We start from the raw sequence: 16721 nt of genomic DNA, 5'->3' as shown, positions 1-16721 counted from the left end.
CAATCATAAAATACCACGGTGAAAACTAAAGAAGAAGAAACCCCTAGACACACGCAGGAACTCATTGTCGTGCAGCAACGGCTACACGGCAATGGTGGCAGTGAACGTGTCGAGAAGCCTTCGAACAACACAGCCGTCATTGCGGCAGCCGATGATCATTGGTCCCATGCGCCCCTCATATCTGCAGGCGCTTGACGTATCAACACCGAGCGGCGCGGCTCGGAGATTGATCTGCTGCCGGGCCGCAACCCCTGTTCGGCTTACTGAGACGGAAGGCTTCCGCTGTCTAGGACGTCAAGATCGTCATCTCTGCAGACTTGTTTATGGTTATTTGGAAGTACCACTATACTTCTGATTGAGGTGAGCGTGGCGGTCCAATTCAAACTTGGACAGTGGCAAGGCAGCAGGACTCGAAAAAAACATATACAGATTCCCATTCCCACGGTAGATTATAGATGAAGACATAGATAGCATCTGGTGCTACGTATGAACTGCCGCAGACATTATATTCTACTAGTTTTGCACTCTTGCGTCATCGGGGCACCTTGCGTACAACCGTCCTGCCAAAAGCACCGAGAAACGGCAAGATATCTGCCGCCAGATGCTGCCGATGATCGAAGCTGGCTATCCTTGCGGGATGTGTGGAGAAGAAATAGCGAAGCATGTTATCGAATGTGGATGCGGACGTCGCCGTTACCTGACTCGTCATGATTTGGCAGGGTGCAAAGGCCAAGAAAGGTCCATGAACAAGGTCCCTATGGGGTTTTATGCTACTATCCCTTCACCATCAAGATTGGCGATCTGCACAGCCTACAGGGCAATGCGAGGCCTCGCTGCATCAACTGCAGCTTCTTTCGGAAGCTTGGAATTTGAGCTGCCCGTCTTGGGTTGCAACACGCGGGGCCACCAGGACCGCTTGTCAGAAGGTGAAAACCTTCCAACTTATTGTGAGACGGGGAGGAGGGGTTGGAGGGGTTGCTGTCCACTTACTTACCCCCTATTGTATAAGTAGCAAGTCAAGACACATAGTTTGTGAGGGTCTCGCTGTCTCTGAATCTTTCTGCAACCCAAATCTGATTTGTAGCCAGTAAATAAGAAAATGTCGATCAAGACTGTTGCCGTTGTCGGCGTGAGTAGTTTTCATCCCACTCCAGCCGTTTTTCAGATAATTGCTTATAACCGACATAGGCTTCCGGCCTCGTCGGCCTCCGAGTCGTCAAGACCCTCCAAGAAAAGGGCTTCGAAGTCACGGCGGTCTCCCGTGAAACTTCGACGGCTACGTTCCCGCCCGGCGTCGCTGTTCGCAAGGCAGATGTAACTTCGGTTGAGTCGCTCAAGGCTGCTTTTGCCGGCCAAGACGCGGTGATCTCCGCGGGTTCTACCATAGCGGTTATTCAACCCGGTGCGCAGGACCCACTGATAGATGCCGCTGTAGCTGCTGGTGTCAAGCGCTTCATTCCGTCCGAGTATGGCCTGAACACCCGAAACCTGAAGGGCGAGATTCTTGGAGAGTGGCTGAAAGCCAAGACTGCCGCGGTGGATTACTTGATTAAGAAAGCGGAGACAAACCCTGGCTTTACGTGGACTGGTGTCGGAACTAGTCTTTTCTTTGACTGGGTTGGTTGACTAATCAATGGGGATTGGGAGAGACTGCTGACCTTGACACAACAGAGCATCACGCGCGGAATCTATGGCATTTCTCTCGAGAACAAGAGCATCACAATCTTCGACTCTGGAAACCAAAAAGTTTCAACGACCTCGCTGTCCTACCTTGCCGAGGGCGTTGTCGCCATCTTGCAACACCCAGACGAGACCGCTAATAAGTATATCAACATAGTCGAGTTTGAAGTAACACAAAACCTGCTCCACAAGTTGTTCGAGGAGGAGACGGGCTCAAAATTCACGGTCGAGCACAAAACATCCGACGAGGCCGAGAAGGAGGGAAAAGAGAAGGTTGCTGCCGGCGGGAGGTTTCCCTTTGAAGAATTTCTGCAGAAGTACTGGTTCGGCGATGGGTCGGGTCACGCTATTAAGGAGAGTGATAAGGCGAATAAGGTTCTTGAACTTCCACAAAGCGACTTGCGGGAGGTTATCCGGCGATATATCAAAGAACACAGCGCCTAATACAGGAAAGACTGTTTAAGCACTATTTATGATTAGAGATCAGCAACAACACTTTAAAACTGATCGCAAGTCATGACTAAAACAGTTACATTTTCAGTCAATGTGTGACAAGGTGTCAAGTGATTTGCATTCACCCTATAGCCAAATCAACTGGTATAATCGATGTCCAATCTTCTCATACGGAGGGCAAAGAACTTCAACATGAAGTGGTCAAGGTGGTTCAAAGAGGATATGTAGCACTTGGGATACTAGCAGATGCCTTCACAACCCCTGCAAGAATTCAGCCGCGACCGCGCTGACATGACCAACTTTGGAAGTTTTTGCTCGTTCATCACATCCTTCCAATCGCATGGCAAGTAATTAATCTAGTTGAACAGGCTCTCGCCAGTTTGACGCCTTGGAACAGCCCCCGACTTCTTGTTTGTCCTACGCTTGAGCCTCCCAACCAATCCTTTCCCTCGCCCCGCACGCTGGCCCTCCAAATTCGGCGCTGCTGCTGGCTTTGGGCGGGTTTGTTTAACCTCTTCCGCTAATGGTATCATGTCATCCTCATGAATGCGACAGGGAGAGGTGTATTTTGTACTCGGAAAACTTTTGGCCAACGCATCTACGATGGAGTCCCATTTGTAGCCGTAGACAAATGCTAAAATGATGACACCAAAGGTAACGGGCAAGGCAGAAGTCCAGAATATCCTCTGGTCCCAGTTGGTATCTCTTACATCCGTGGTGTTCATCCCAAAGAAGCTTGTCACAAAAGATCTGCAGGAAATTATCAGCCAACGGCACATTGCTGCCTCCAATTATCCAATGCTTACAAGGGTAGGAAGAATAAAGTAACAATTGTGAATACGCGAATCGCCTTTCCGTGTCCCTCCTCCAGGATCTCGATGCTTTGTTTGATGTCGTGTCTGAGGGCTTTCGCGACGCTCTGCAAAACCTCGAATGCGTAGTCGTCATCGGCGAGTTTCTGATCTTGGGAAACGATCAACTTGTCTTCGAGTGGGAACATTGCTTGTCGATCCTTGATATAGGCCCAGCCGGTGGTAGCTGTTTGGAAAGACTTGGGGTGCAGCGTCTTCCCATAAGCTCTGATAAGTCGTCGTTGTGTTTGGACAATCATTCGCAGAGCTTCCAGCTCTTCCTCTAATGAAGATATTTCCAAGAACCTTCGCCTCTTTGGGTCCCTGACAGCCCCAAAGCGAGTCTTGTTAGTAAAGTTACGATAGTACTTGACCGTGTCGACTTTTCGTCGCAATCCTTGCAGGATGGTATTGTTTTGCACATTGCTTAGGAGCGAAGCAAGTAAAAGCTCTGGCCCGACTGGTGCGATAATGTGTCTGTCGATATCGTGGTGCGTCGTTCCCAAGAGAATGATGTCTCTCTTTGCCAGCTTAAGAAGGTCATATATCTCACCCTCGACCTTAGAAGCCCATTCTCGAGTGATCTCTAGCACCCGAGGATTGATTCTCTCCTCAGGATCCTGCAATGCGGCCTTGTTGGTCCAAGAAAGTTCTTTCGCCGCAATGGTATATCTTAAAACCACCTTCTCAAACGCTAGAACGAGATGGGTTAAAAGATGAGGGCGGTGATTTATGTCTTCGTTGCCCTCTGATGTTCTGCTGACTGAGAGGTGCAGGTCCCGAGTTTTTTCTCTCATACTCTTGACGGCATCCAAGAAATCATTCGCCAATAGAGCCACAGTGTCATTACTGGGTTTATTGGTTTCCGATTGAATCTTACGAACCCATCCAGCGCATGGATCATCAAATAGACCGGCTACGGTGGAGGAGGGCTTGGAGCAGCCGATATGATTCCTGTGCAAGTGATCAACTGCTTCCTTCAGGCTACCGTACTCGTGGTTCTGGCCACACTCCTGACAATCCCGATAAGAGACCCTTTCGAGAGGTGGGTGTAGATTATCTTCCTCGGTCTCTGGTATGTATGCGGAAACAACTACCCAATAGGATGCCCCAGCTGAACTCACTGTGCTAGAGGCTAGTTGAAGTTGCTGAAATGGGAAGATCAGTAAATTCACAGTAGCGACGAAAGCGCAGGGCATGAATTTGCATACTCTCAGTATTGTGTCTACCGCGCCCCAAAATCGAGTTACCAATTGGTGTATAGAGCAACTGTCAGTGCTCGGAAGAAAATCAGCAAGTATCTCTTCGGAAATCTGAACTGTTCTCGACAAAAGTAGAGTTATTGATTCCAAATCTCCAGTTCCATCTTCAGTCACCCGCAAGCTTGGGACACGGGAAGATTCCGTTGGAGGAATCTGTGGGACGTGAGTTCCTTCCGGTCCGTGAGCTTGTGTGGCATCTGGTTTTGCATCATCTTGCCCATTGCTAATTGAAGCAGTGTCGGATCTCGTAAATGATTGGGGTATGGAAGAATCCGGGTAGTTGCTGGATTGATCTTTAGGTGGTCTTGCATCCTCGCTCGTGGCTTCTTGTTGATGTGCCTCTGTCTTTGTGTAAGTTTCCTCGTTGCGTTCAAGTTGAGCATTGAGCGCTTGAAGTCTCTTGGCAACGCTGTGTGCTGTACACTGGAAGGTACCAAGATATATTTTCCCAATGCTTCCGGAAGCAACAGAATGATGGATTCTGTTCAATAATTGCACAAGAGTTTGGTCCCTCTGAACCTTTGTTCTTGTGTCAGTATTCCAGCTCATTCTCCAGGTGAGAAATGGCACATGAGGTGGAGGTCGAAAAGTGCTCGAAACACCCGATCCACGAGTTTCTGGGCCTCTTGAACGACTTTTGTCGTCAGAGAATACGACTGAAGGGTCGAATTGACTGCGAGATGTTGCGCCTACGCTAAGGGAACTTCTCGTCTTACGTCCTTGAATGGAGGCCGACGGGGATTCGTAGGGGTGAAGAAAAGAAGGCGACTGTTGATACTCTTCATTGTTTTTGTGCTCGTTTCCAATTGATTCGATTGAGAAATCTTCAGATAAAGAGGACGCGTTGTTGATTCTGCACCCAGACAATGGTTCCGAGACTGAAGGTGATGTCTCGAAGTGCATTACTGCCTCGTTGCCCATGACCGAGTCTTCAATAGAGTATATCTCATAAATGTCAGACTAATTTGATTTTCTGTTAGCGATTTGCATTTACGCTTGATCGAAGGCTTCTTTTACTGACTTCAAACTGGCGTCCGGGGTTGAACTTAATGCCATGGTCAACTCCTAAGTCATAAAGCTCCGGAATGCTAGATGAATCTGACCGGTCGACCATAGAAGGATTGGTTGGAATACGGAAATCGGCCTCGTTTTCTGATCTTCCCACTTGATATTTCGTCATCATGGTTTCTCCTTGATATATTGCACTGTAGAGAATTGTCAGATTGAACTCAGAATGACCTTAGATTAGTGAGCAGATTGCTGGTACATAACCCACCTAGACGCAGGAATACTTCCAACCCCGTCAAGACCGGCCGTAAAATTAGTTAGCAGCTTCATTGAAGGTGCCTGTAACTGACCGTCCTCGGGCGGTTTTTCCTTGGGGTCTTGTTCTCGCAAGTAAAAAATGTGATTTTCGATGTCACCGGAAGCCAAGAGAGACAGCCATGTGGCCGAGTCAACTAGTCCGCCACCTTCATCGATCAATACATACGCCATCACACGAGATTCATCGTCTTCGGCCAAAGCTATTGCGTGCCTCAAAAAGTCCTTTGGTAGTTAGAGACTATCGAACTTCCTCGCAATCTCGGCTAGAGAGCACGTACCACATAGTTATAGTCCTGGTCAACTACGATGTGGTATCGGCAACCGTGCTTCTCATCGATCACCCTAACTGTATGGATTCCATGGGTAGAGCTGAGGGCTTTTTGATCAAAGTATATGTTGTCTCCTAGCAATTCCTGAGAAGACAAAGGAGAAAGTGTGATAACAAGGTCTGTTAATTCTGGTTAGCAATTGTACTGTGCGCTGTCTCGTGCGTCACTTACGAGATCCGATGATGAGCGACCAAGTATTAGGTACGTGGAATGTCCGTGATGCAGCGTCTTCTCCTAACCATACTTGGTGTGCTCCAGTTCCAGTCTGCCGCACACTACCTGCATCGTACCCGTACAGAAACTCGAGAAGGGTTTTAGTATGCTGATGGTGGCCGACCTGCTTGTTCGAGGTTTCAGGAAGATGAAGGAAGGGGGAGCATATAAACACGACCGGTTCAGTATCGTGTGTCGGAGCAGTTTGATAGCGACCTAGTTGGGACGTATATCTTCCAATATAACGAACCATAGTCCCCGGCTCGATGGGTGTACCAAGCTCGGATGATGTTCTGCCTCGCCGGAACACCTCTATTAATACCTTGAGCGCAACTGACTTCAGATGGTGTGAAATAAAAGGGCAGTCGGTGACAAGATCCTGCGTTATGAGCAAATGTCCGTACCAGAATGCAAAGTGAAGCATATATGAAGAAATTACGTTTGGAGACTTACTTCCAGCGTTCGAAGGTTTGAAGGCGCTCCTTGCAAATGACTAAAAGTTCAATGAGCACTGATATCAAGCAGACATCAATTTATAACTCAATTCTTACTCACAGCCATCTCATTCTCACAAGTGGTGCCTTTGCGTGTAGATCCCGCGGTCGGTTGGGGCAATACAAAGTGACCTTATGAATGCCAGATTGATTCATGTAGTACTCTGCGGCATGAATGTTGAAGAGCTCAGTAGAGATCATACCTTCGTTTATGATCGATTTTGGGTGGCGCCAGGCTCTTTGAGCCTCTGAGGATTCCGAAATCTCTTGGGTGGCGGTTGGTGTTCTTTCTGCGCCGTTGAGGGGCAGGATTCCCGAGATGAGTGTTTCGTTTCCAGGCCGGGATCCTTCGGTGACGCCGAAGCTGGCGGACTGGAACCTGTTGGTATTGAAGTTGTACCTCCTTCGTCCTTCATTTGCTTCGGGTAACGGTATTGCGTCTGGGAGGGTAGTGGAGGAGAAAATCGGTTCAAGTACTGGACTCGTTGGTCTGCTCGGCTCTAAATCAACGTTGATTACCTCAATAGGGACTTCCTTGGAAGTAGCATCTGCTACAGGTATGTTGTATATCTCCTCGGAGATGTTTGATCTAGCAGCGGCGATTTCCAATTCCGAAGATTTGTACTCCTCGCTGAGTTTGAGTAGTTCGTCGATGTTATCTTGCCCAAGAGCCTTCTTTACTATTATGGTATTTCCTTCCTCGATCCATGTATACCCAAGATCAATAAGAGCCCTCTTTGAGACCAATCGAGCCGGAATTCGAGTTTTGCCCTTTTTTGGATACTCGGACCTAGTGCTCTCATCATCGTACGAGGAGGATCCTTCCGATGAGCGCGCAGTGGCTGCCGATGCTTCTCCTTCCTCGACGTAAGCGCTTCTGCCTTTTCCTTTTGACGACATTTCAATAAAGAGAATATACTGTCGGATGAAGTTGGTGTGAAATGAGAATAGCCAAAAAGTTCAAACAGTGGCTCATTGAGCCTACTTAAAGTAATTGACTGTGCATCAGGTCAGGCTTGCATACTAAACAAATTGTCTGCCTTGGCTGCATGCCACGTCACTTATCTTGCAGTTTGTCTTACATCACTGTATGATGAACTTCAGAGGCGATGCATGTGTGGTGATCCCAAATGGAGCCCTGTAAACCTGCTGGGTACTCAACAGGGTGTGATCAACACTCTGCGGCGCCCTTCGAGAGGGTTGAACGAATGAGGATCTTCAAGCAACTACAAGACTCACAGAAACCCAAAGATAGCCTACATAATTAGGAAGTCAAATGCGAAAAATTAAATGACAATTGAGATGGTGTCCTTGCATAGTCGCTCTGGGACAGGTTTTTTGCGGTCGAATTTCTACTGGTTGGAGATACAAGCAGCAAACAAAAACCCCCCAACCAAATGCGTAAACAAATACTAACAGTGTCTGAGAATTGAAGTCCTGCATCCTGCAAAGCTGCCAGGCACCCCCTATTTACCCTGCACCCCCGGACCACGTGGCTTTATGGTAGCCGCACCTGAAAGACAGAGTGGCACGTCTTTACATATACCTCCACCATACTTTAGTTCCGCAAACCCCGGTTTCACCTCTGGTATCCTGTCTCCTTTCTTTAACAACATTGTCAATGAGGCCCTGCAGCAGGAATCTTTCTAAGGGGAATCGCAGCTCATCCTGGCCAGCCCTTGGCCTAGTTGCCTATTCAGCCTGCGCAGTCCGCTTATTTTTAAGTGTGCCTGCATTGATATGTTTAATCGTTAACAAACTGTGGAAATATTATGGAAATGTTATGCATTTATCCTCCTGTTATCAAAGATGACTTTTCGCTCGCAATATTTTTATATTCTGACCAAAATGCACTGTTTATGATTAATGCGATTATTTAACTACCACAACAGCACAAGACGCCTCAAGCAATACCAGAAGAAGAGGTTTCTTCAACAGTTGACTTGTCAATTGGCTGCGTCACGTTGGGTACAGAGGGCTTGAAGATATACGAGCTGTACTTATCGCCATCGAAGGGGCCGAACATCTCCAGCATCCATTTGTCCAGCTTGGGACACGAAGCTGAGTCGCCCGTTTTCCAATGCACTGGAAGCCAATGGCAATCGAAGAATGACTCCAACCTTTCGTAGTTGAATCGCCAGTAGGGATGGATAGGGTTTGGATACCTGGCAAACTTGTTGCGCGGCGGCTCACGCAGGGGGCCAACAACGGAGTCCTTGTATCCAACCAAAGAAACCCTTGGTCTTGCCAGCTCCTGAGATCCACGGCGGAAAGACACGATGACATTTTCTGGACGAATGTGGTAGTGGGTCACGCCAACTTTATATTGCTTGACGATATCGGCCAGGAGGTCTTCCATGGTGCCGAGACGAGTGGCTTCGTCCACTTGCAGGAGTGTTTCAATGTCATCGTCAACTCTAGGGATATCGCCAACGTAGACTTGCTTGTCGAGCTCGTTGCGCACCCACAGTTTCTGCAGACAGATGCCATCGATGAACTCCAAAGCAACGACACCAACATATCGAGTGCGGCCCTGATATTCGGGGCTACTGCTTTGAACCTCGGCAGTCCAGCAACCGAGCCATTGAGGCGCGATATGAGGGGCTCCGGTGAGGCCCTGTTTGTACAGGAATGCATACGCTCCGACTTCATTGCTCAAGGCCATGTCTGCTCGAGCAGTAACCTTGAAATGCATGTCTATGGCGCTAATGATCCGGGGAAAGAACATGGCGTCGAAAACTTTGATGAAGATAACGTCGCCTACGACCGGAGTTTGTTGATCTTCGTTGCTGGGAGCTATGGAGGGGACCTGGAGCACCTTACATTTAAGCTTTTGGGTGCCAGGGGTGTAGCTTTCAGAGCAGTTGTTGTTAATAATCTTGAGAATTTCGACCTTTATCTTTTTTGACTCATCCTTTTGGACATTTGGGTCGAGATTGTGCGGTTGGTTCTTCTCTTGGAAGACTATCCCCACGCGAGTAAGCCTCTTATCCTCCTCGAGTTGGCCAGTGTCTTCAACATCCAAATCAGGCGGCATTGGATAGTATTCCAATCCTCAAGGCCTCGGCGCTCTGTGCGGAGTCAGATTCAGAAGTTGCCCCTGCGAGTAGAGCCTCGCGTGATCACGCAAGAGGGTGGCGTCGTCTGAAAAGGCCATCTTGAGAATTGTCAAATAGTGGGTGCAGATGCTGAAATGAGAAACAGATTGTTATTCGGACCAGATAGAGGGGGCGTTGAGCGTCTTGGACTATGATGGATTTGTATTGGTAAGGAACGGAATGAGTGAACTTTTGTATCCGGCAGATGGGGGCTGCTCTTGGAACTATTGATCATCCAACGGGAATATGAGCAACGCGACTTCTTCGTCAAGTAGATGGTACAATGCGTAAATCGCTGGGTGCTTAGGATTTTTCGTGGGATAGTTGCGATAGAGTGAATGTTGGTAATGTCAGGTTCGCGGCGAAGTTTGGAAAGTAACGGAAAGGAATGAAGCGTTGGAAGTGGTGGGAGAGCGGCGCGGAAAAAGAATCTTGGGAGAGGTAAAGCCAATTCAATATTTGATAATAGGAGAGAAAGACTGTCCCAATTTCAGGAAACAAAGTTATGGGACGTATTGGTACCTTTGACGGTCGCTTGGTAAGAAAAGTCTTGGCGGGATAAGTAGGATGGATTGTCAAAGTGAGGGTCCATTCGGTGGCCGCAGTGCCTGGTATCCCCATGCTACGTTAGGGCAACCATTGTCCTAGAGAATGATTTCGAATTCTCATAACCTTACAATTCATGATCATGCGAGTAGAAAAATCTGGAGACAAAAGGTTTGGCAACCATTAAAACCAATTCACACTGGTTCTGAGACGGAAATGGACTAGGGGATCAAACATATGAGTCAGAACATGGGTGCTACAATCCTATGAGTATTTTCTTCTGTCCACAACATTGCTGCAGTCACCTAAGCAGGCAATACCTGCGCAAGTAGTACTTTTAAAGTTGGCTGTGGAAATATGTACGTATTACTGTGTGCTTGGTGGTTTATGGGCAGCTGTTAGCGGGATAGCGCTTACACCAATAACCTACGCCCCTGCTCACCCTGCTCACCCGACTAAACATTAGACATCACTCCAAGGAAGAAGCAGAGAAACTAGAGGTGAGCAGCCGTGTGAGATAATCGCAATTAAAACATCTAGTTATCCACTATCAGGTAGCGCCTCCTGGGGTCTTGGCCCGACCAGCAGGACGCGTATAGAGCTGCTTTGATTTGCCAGAGCAGAAGGAAATTAGGCCACAGGAACTTTGGCTACCCCGGACCACGTACCATCCAAATCAAGCCAAGCTCCGCGCCCGGTGAATCCTTCGAATAGTTACCCCTTCGCAGTCCCAATAGGACAGCGACACTGCCGTGAATGCGGGAAATTTGATATTCCCGTCCCCCTTGTTTTCCCACGTGAATAGGAGTCGTTACGGTTCCCTTGATTGCTCCTTTCGAACGTCGTCGAGAGGTTGTAAAGTCCGCTGTCCATTTCTTCAGTCACTCGCTTTTTAGTCACTCGCTTTTTTGCCACTCGTTTTTCATCCCTCACGAAGCCAACGCCACCATGCCGCGGCCGTCTGCTGTCTTGGTGCTCCTCGGCCTCCTGAGCGCCGGCCTGGCCGTCGCGTCGCCAGAGTTCGACCAGGAGGAGGATAACCGTAACTCGAGTTGCGATGTGAGTTTTCAAGCGCCTCCCAGGTATTCTGCCATCATGAACTTAGTAACTCACCGCTTCTCTTCGCCCCCCCGTGTAGAATGGCTGCTTCTTCGGCAGCTTTCCGGGAGGCTCCTGCACAAACGACGCGGCGTGCATGTGCACCCAGCAGAAGTACCGCGAGGCGTACTTTTGCTGCATGGCCCAGAAGTGCGCCGCCTCGGTCTTGCCCGGTAGGCCCCCTCTTTTACCATCTCGTCGGCCGGACCGAAACCGTGCGGCTTACACGCAGTTTCCTTTCCGCGATGTCTAGCCTCCATCCAGCGGCAGAACTCGGAATGCGGGGCGCGAAACATGCCGTTCACATTCGACGTAGAAGCGGTCTGCGGCATCAAGCTGACCACCTCCACCACCGCCTCATCGAGTGCTGCATCCACCGCCACGGGCGACCCCAAGTCCTCAGCAGCGTCGGCCTCTAGCACCGCGGCTTCGGCTACGGTTACCTCCGAGGTCTCATCTACCGGCAAATCCAGTGATTCGTCCGCAGGTGTCTCCGGTGCTGCGTTTACCGGCGCCTCAGTAGCTCCAACCACCGGGAGTCAAACTAGTTCGGCCGGGTCAACGGCGTCTACTACGCCAAGCAGTGCGCCAGCAGATCGAGTCGCTATGAGCAGTCTTGCGACTCTAGTTGCTATGTCTGTATTGCTACTCTTGTAGATATTACATAGCCACCGTTACGTTTTGATCCCGAGTCGACTAAGATTTTGTTATATTGTCAAGCGGTCGGTTTCTAGCCAACGCTTGCAAAAGCCGAAGTTCAAGTTTGTGTGGTGGATTTGACTTCGAGCTTTAGCCGTCTAGTTCTGTACAGAAACTTGGAATTTCAATCCAAGCAGACTCTACTTCTTGGAGCACTAGGCCAATTGAACTACTATTTTACGGGGATGAATAAAAGTTGAAGGTTTATTGCTGACTATTGTTGCAAAGCGAATATCGCAACTCGAAGTGATTTTAGTTGCCTGAATCCGATAGCTCTTTACCTCCCGGAATCGCTCAGCCCGCTCTAGGGCTGAGGCTCATGGCTTGTATGCGTAAATAAAGACCAGTGCAATCCATGCTATTCCGTAGCCCTCTCAGGCTGGGTCTAATCTTTCAAAGTTGGTAAGGTTTCGGCAATAGTTGGGTGAGGCGTTCCAGTGAATCACGCAGTGGTTCATCTCCCAAAATGGCAAAAAATAAGTCTCATGAACCTCTCCCATGAACTCATCGACTGGAGTTGGCTTTTCCAAGTATCTTATACCCCATAACCAAGCTGCGTTTTCAAGTGGCCCATGTATCTTGATCCGGGTACCGGATAGATTTTCCAATGCTGCGGCCATGAGGCCTTTCTGCATCAGCAAATAGGCAAGAAAATCAATCGAAAATTGCCGGTAAGGGTGAACAAGAACGGGTTGCCACGGCTGTCTGATACCAGTGACATTAGTATTGAATACGGGGGTTTACGGAGACAGCCACAGCAAGCGAGGCTAGCCGAGGCGCAGGCAAGGGAATCATGAGCAAATTTACGACACGAATTGAAAGCTCTACACAGGCTGATGACTTTGACTGGCAGCAAGGCGACCGACGGAAATAAACTCTTTTGACTCTGCTACCGCACGGAAATGAAGGCAGCATCCACTAGCAATGGATGTTGAAATAGAGAGGGATTTCGTGGAGAAGTGACAAGGTTATGCAGTGATTGGCCCACCAGTCGCCGCCAGGGAGCATAGATTTCGAGGCGATCACCATGCCTACCCTGCTGCCATGGTAGTCAGAGGAGAGAAGAAAGTCATGACTAATGTAGTCATCTTTTGTCGCCCCAGAGAGACCTTTGACCCTAGTGAAACCAGGACGAGAGCCGCCATGAAAAACAACGGCACTAAGGGACGCCGGTGGGCGGAACAACGGCCAACGATGACGGAACAAAGGCCCGTTACCAGGTAACTAATGGAGTGGACCCGAGCAGCCGGGACATTTCGAAATCCACCTGCTTTGTGTATTTTCCCGTATTGAACAATCGGACCTTGGCCAGGTAAAAAAAGAGTTCGGCGCCACCCTTGGCCCACTTGGCATCACCCACCCGACATGGTCGTCGGTCTCCCGGACTCGAGCCGATGAGGGAAAGTGGGTAGACCACAGGAGCTGGAGTGACTTGACGTCACGAGCCATGCCGAACTTCATGATCTGATTTGGCCAGCGTCATCTTGACAACAATAAACTTCCTGAACACTTGTGTGCGGGGAATCCCTGACAACTAGAAGCCGTGGTTTCCGGCTGCCCGATGACGAGTGGCTGCGAAGGAAGCGCTACCTGGCTGTGCCTCGTATTTACTGACGGGTCCGAATTTGTCGATTTTCCAAGACAGAGGCCAAGAGTGTTGCAGGGCATCTCCTAGGACAAGACGGATTTGATCTTGCGCTTGATGAGAAGGAAATAGCATATAGACGGCACCGCTTCCCGGAGCTTCCTTAACTACGAGGTGATGATGAGGCTGGGGCGAGCCCGTTCCATGTCGGCGGTCGACCGCGAGCAACGTTGCGCCCTGGGGTGGGTACATGGTAGTGGCACGATTGCCCAGCTGCCAGCCGAACATGGTCGATCGCCAAGACTTTATTGAGGCCGCAGCCGATTAGACCATGGCCAGGCTGTGCAGACGCATGCATGTGCGAGGCAAGGCTTGCGATGGGGATTCTGGACACCTTCGTAGAGACTGTGGCAGTATTGCCTCCGGCTGCCTCCAAAGCATGACAGTCACGCTCAAATCAGTGCAGTTGAGCTATGACTAGAAAACGAGACGTGAGTCGCTCGGTGACAACGACGGAATGAGACGGGCTCATGGTGTGTGGGTTGGCCAAGCATCAGCCAAGGTGTCAATTATCACGTTGAAGGGTGTTAGTGTTTGTCTGTCTTGCCTTGGGCCGCCATGCCATGCAATGCGAGGAACTATATGTCTGAGAGCCAAAAGCTTGATTTGGTCCCCAGTAGGTGCCTTGGTCGCGGTTAAGCGGGAACTCTTGCGATCCCTACGCTGTAGCAAAATAATGTTCGTGTCCATTATAAGATTTTAGGCCAAGAGACGATGTGACGGTGCTATGCCGTAGAGTGGTGAGTCAGCCACGAGATGGGCGGACCGGCAGGAAGCAACAGGCAACCAACCTGATTGTAGATTGGATGTGAATTAGTTCTGGTGTTGGCGGTTGAGAGAGACAGTAGGAGGACGATCAGGATGGTGGTAGTAGCGGAAATCCGCCAGTGAATCTCTTCACCTGGCGCGCAATGCCATTTCACTGGGCTCCATACTGCGGGGGATAATTCCGTGAGAAATGAAGCAAGGAGCAGCAGCAACAAGCAGCAGTACGACGCACGATGCACGATGCGGCGTGAGGGGAAAGACGAGCTAGTTGCTGCAAGCAAGAGAGGAGGGAAAAAGGCGGGTGTAGAATTGTGCGACAGGGGTCCCAAAAAGCCTCAAGCTTGGATTCTTTTCTTAGCACAAGCAAGCGTTGAAGCGAGCGTCTTTGTCGTGTCCAGATTGAGGTTAGCGGCAGATTGGATGGGCGGATGCCACCTGACGGGTTAGGGCGATTGAAATCGCGACGAGATTTTGCCGGCAACAATGCGTCGTTTAATTTGGGGTTATTTCTGTACCTGATGCCAAAAGGGGCCAAGGGGGCGCTAGGAAACACGGTCGTTGTGTAATTACAGTATCAGGTTGAGCTCGGGTTGTGGCGGGCAGAGCCAGGCGGAGAGGAGAGAGGATGTAAATGGAAGCCAGACAGACAGAATTGAAGTCGTCGCGGGGAAGCGAAGCGAAGTGAAGAAGCGGCTGGGCAGAGATCAAGATCAACGAATTCGGGCTGTTGGCGGCAATTCCAATGCTTCCAATTGGAGGAGGTTTGATATTAGAGGTACGTACTGCAATCTGCTGAGGTAGCAAATGTCATTGAACGAAGTGGAATATACGGGAAGGAGGGAAGGAAGGAAGAACAACTACACATGACACAGTATGGCATGGCACTAACTGGTAGGCGCTGGCGAGTGCTGGCAAGTAAGGTACCTAGGCAGGTGCAAGCAAGTGCAGCGGCAGAGAGTGAAGCCTGCTCACGTGTTGCTGGTTGCCCTCCTCTTTCTCGTGTCTTGCTTGCTTCTTTCCTTCCTTGTCGCCGTCACCCCGTCCTTCCGCCTTTGCCGAATGTTCCTTACCTGTACTGTACACTTCATGCACCTGCATCTGCACCTCGACGTGCAGTTGCCCAGCGAGGCAGCAACTGCCTGGCTGCCCACTTGATAGAGCTGTATAGACCCACTTTTCCCGTCCCAACCGGGCCAAGGCAAGTGCTCATTGGCGTTGATCCGTCACCTCGGTCGTTTGACCGGCTGGGCAGCCCCTGGCTAGAGGAAGCTAAGAAGCGCCGCTAAACAGGGGGAAAGGGGCCCTTTTGAATTTTCCAACGTGCAAGTCTCCGAACCGACCCAACTCGCGCGGGGAGAAGGAGAGGAAGGGGCAGGGAAGGGGGGAAAAGAAGAAACTTCCTTATTGGAAAGAACCTCGACCCGCCCGGGTGGGTCTGCCGTCGAGAAACACCGAAACAACAGCCCAATGGCGGGCGGCAAACGACCCGCAAGAAGCAGAAACGTGCTGGGCATTGCAGGCAGACAAAGAGACACAACACAACACCACAAAATAGAGGGCTGCCGGGTCCGCTTCTCCTCCTCCCTCCTCATCGAAGATCCTCCAGGTTTTCCTTCTGACCACTCATCGTCCATGGCGTCTAACCTTGCCCTGAGGTACATGGGTATTTCCGAGGCTCCACACGTGAGATCCCCGGCGAGAGCCACGCCGCCACGATGCACCCGCTCCTCTCCGCCAGCTCTCCATGTGGCCCTCTTCCAGGTCAATGGCAACACACCGTCGGCCCCCCTCGTTGCCGTTTCCACGGGACCATATCAGCTCACCACGCCAGGGGCCGGTACAAACTGAGGGAGGACGCCACCGCCTACATCTAATGTGCCCTAACAGCCGACGGTTCGCTGGTGACTGGCCAAGGTGTCTGTGTGGTGTGGGTGGTCCCTGGCTCGTTAGGCCACCACTGCAGATTTCCAATGACCACCAGTGACATGATGCAGCCCGCCAACCTCGACCTTGCCTGCATATGGACATGGTGCCTGGTCTGGTGCATGGCCGGGCGGGAACGTGGGCAACCAGAGATCAACCACGAGCGCCGCTGCGGCTCCCGCTCCAGCTCGTATTCTCCTAGCCCGCCCAGCTGGGATGATGATGGTGCTGGACGCATCACTCCCGCCGTGCCCCGATAGAACCGGTCGTCTCCCACGCTTAATCGTATTCTAATAAAGACTGCTTCGCTGTGCCGAGACTTGTGATCGTGTCCCT

General features: G+C 50.3%; 5 protein-coding genes across 5 annotated transcripts; 3 read left to right on the top strand and 2 right to left on the bottom strand.

The window, feature by feature from the left end:
- Window positions 1-1099: 1099 nt before the first annotated feature.
- EsH8_VI_000227 (aromatic alcohol reductase) lies at window positions 1100-2124 on the top strand (the record flags this gene model as incomplete). Its single annotated transcript, XM_083271480.1, has 3 exons — window positions 1100-1129; window positions 1189-1617; window positions 1672-2124. The coding sequence occupies 3 exons, from the start codon at window positions 1100-1102 to the stop codon at window positions 2122-2124; spliced, it is 912 nt and encodes a 303-aa protein (XP_083126654.1).
- A 516-nt stretch (window positions 2125-2640) lies between these two features.
- EsH8_VI_000226 (uncharacterized protein) lies at window positions 2641-3781 on the bottom strand (the record flags this gene model as incomplete). The annotated part of the gene is made up of 3 exons (XM_083271479.1): window positions 2641-2653; window positions 2728-2883; window positions 2940-3781. The coding sequence occupies 3 exons, from the start codon at window positions 3779-3781 to the stop codon at window positions 2641-2643; spliced, it is 1011 nt and encodes a 336-aa protein (XP_083126653.1).
- A 4730-nt stretch (window positions 3782-8511) lies between these two features.
- Window positions 8512-9645, bottom strand: EsH8_VI_000225 (uncharacterized protein; the record flags this gene model as incomplete). The annotated part of the gene is made up of 1 exon (XM_083271478.1): window positions 8512-9645. The coding sequence occupies one exon, from the start codon at window positions 9643-9645 to the stop codon at window positions 8512-8514; it is 1134 nt and encodes a 377-aa protein (XP_083126652.1).
- A 1555-nt stretch (window positions 9646-11200) lies between these two features.
- Window positions 11201-12007, top strand: EsH8_VI_000224 (uncharacterized protein; the record flags this gene model as incomplete). The annotated part of the gene is made up of 3 exons (XM_083271477.1): window positions 11201-11311; window positions 11391-11523; window positions 11604-12007. The coding sequence occupies 3 exons, from the start codon at window positions 11201-11203 to the stop codon at window positions 12005-12007; spliced, it is 648 nt and encodes a 215-aa protein (XP_083126651.1).
- A 3922-nt stretch (window positions 12008-15929) lies between these two features.
- EsH8_VI_000223 (uncharacterized protein) lies at window positions 15930-16645 on the top strand (the record flags this gene model as incomplete). The annotated part of the gene is made up of 2 exons (XM_083271476.1): window positions 15930-16299; window positions 16350-16645. The coding sequence occupies 2 exons, from the start codon at window positions 15930-15932 to the stop codon at window positions 16643-16645; spliced, it is 666 nt and encodes a 221-aa protein (XP_083126650.1).
- Window positions 16646-16721: the final 76 nt, after the last annotated feature.

Source organism: Colletotrichum jinshuiense, chromosome 6 (genome assembly GCF_051148585.1).
Source record: "Colletotrichum jinshuiense chromosome 6, complete sequence".
NCBI lineage: Eukaryota > Fungi > Ascomycota > Sordariomycetes > Glomerellales > Glomerellaceae > Colletotrichum > Colletotrichum jinshuiense.
This window is presented reverse-complemented; position numbering and strand designations above follow the sequence as displayed.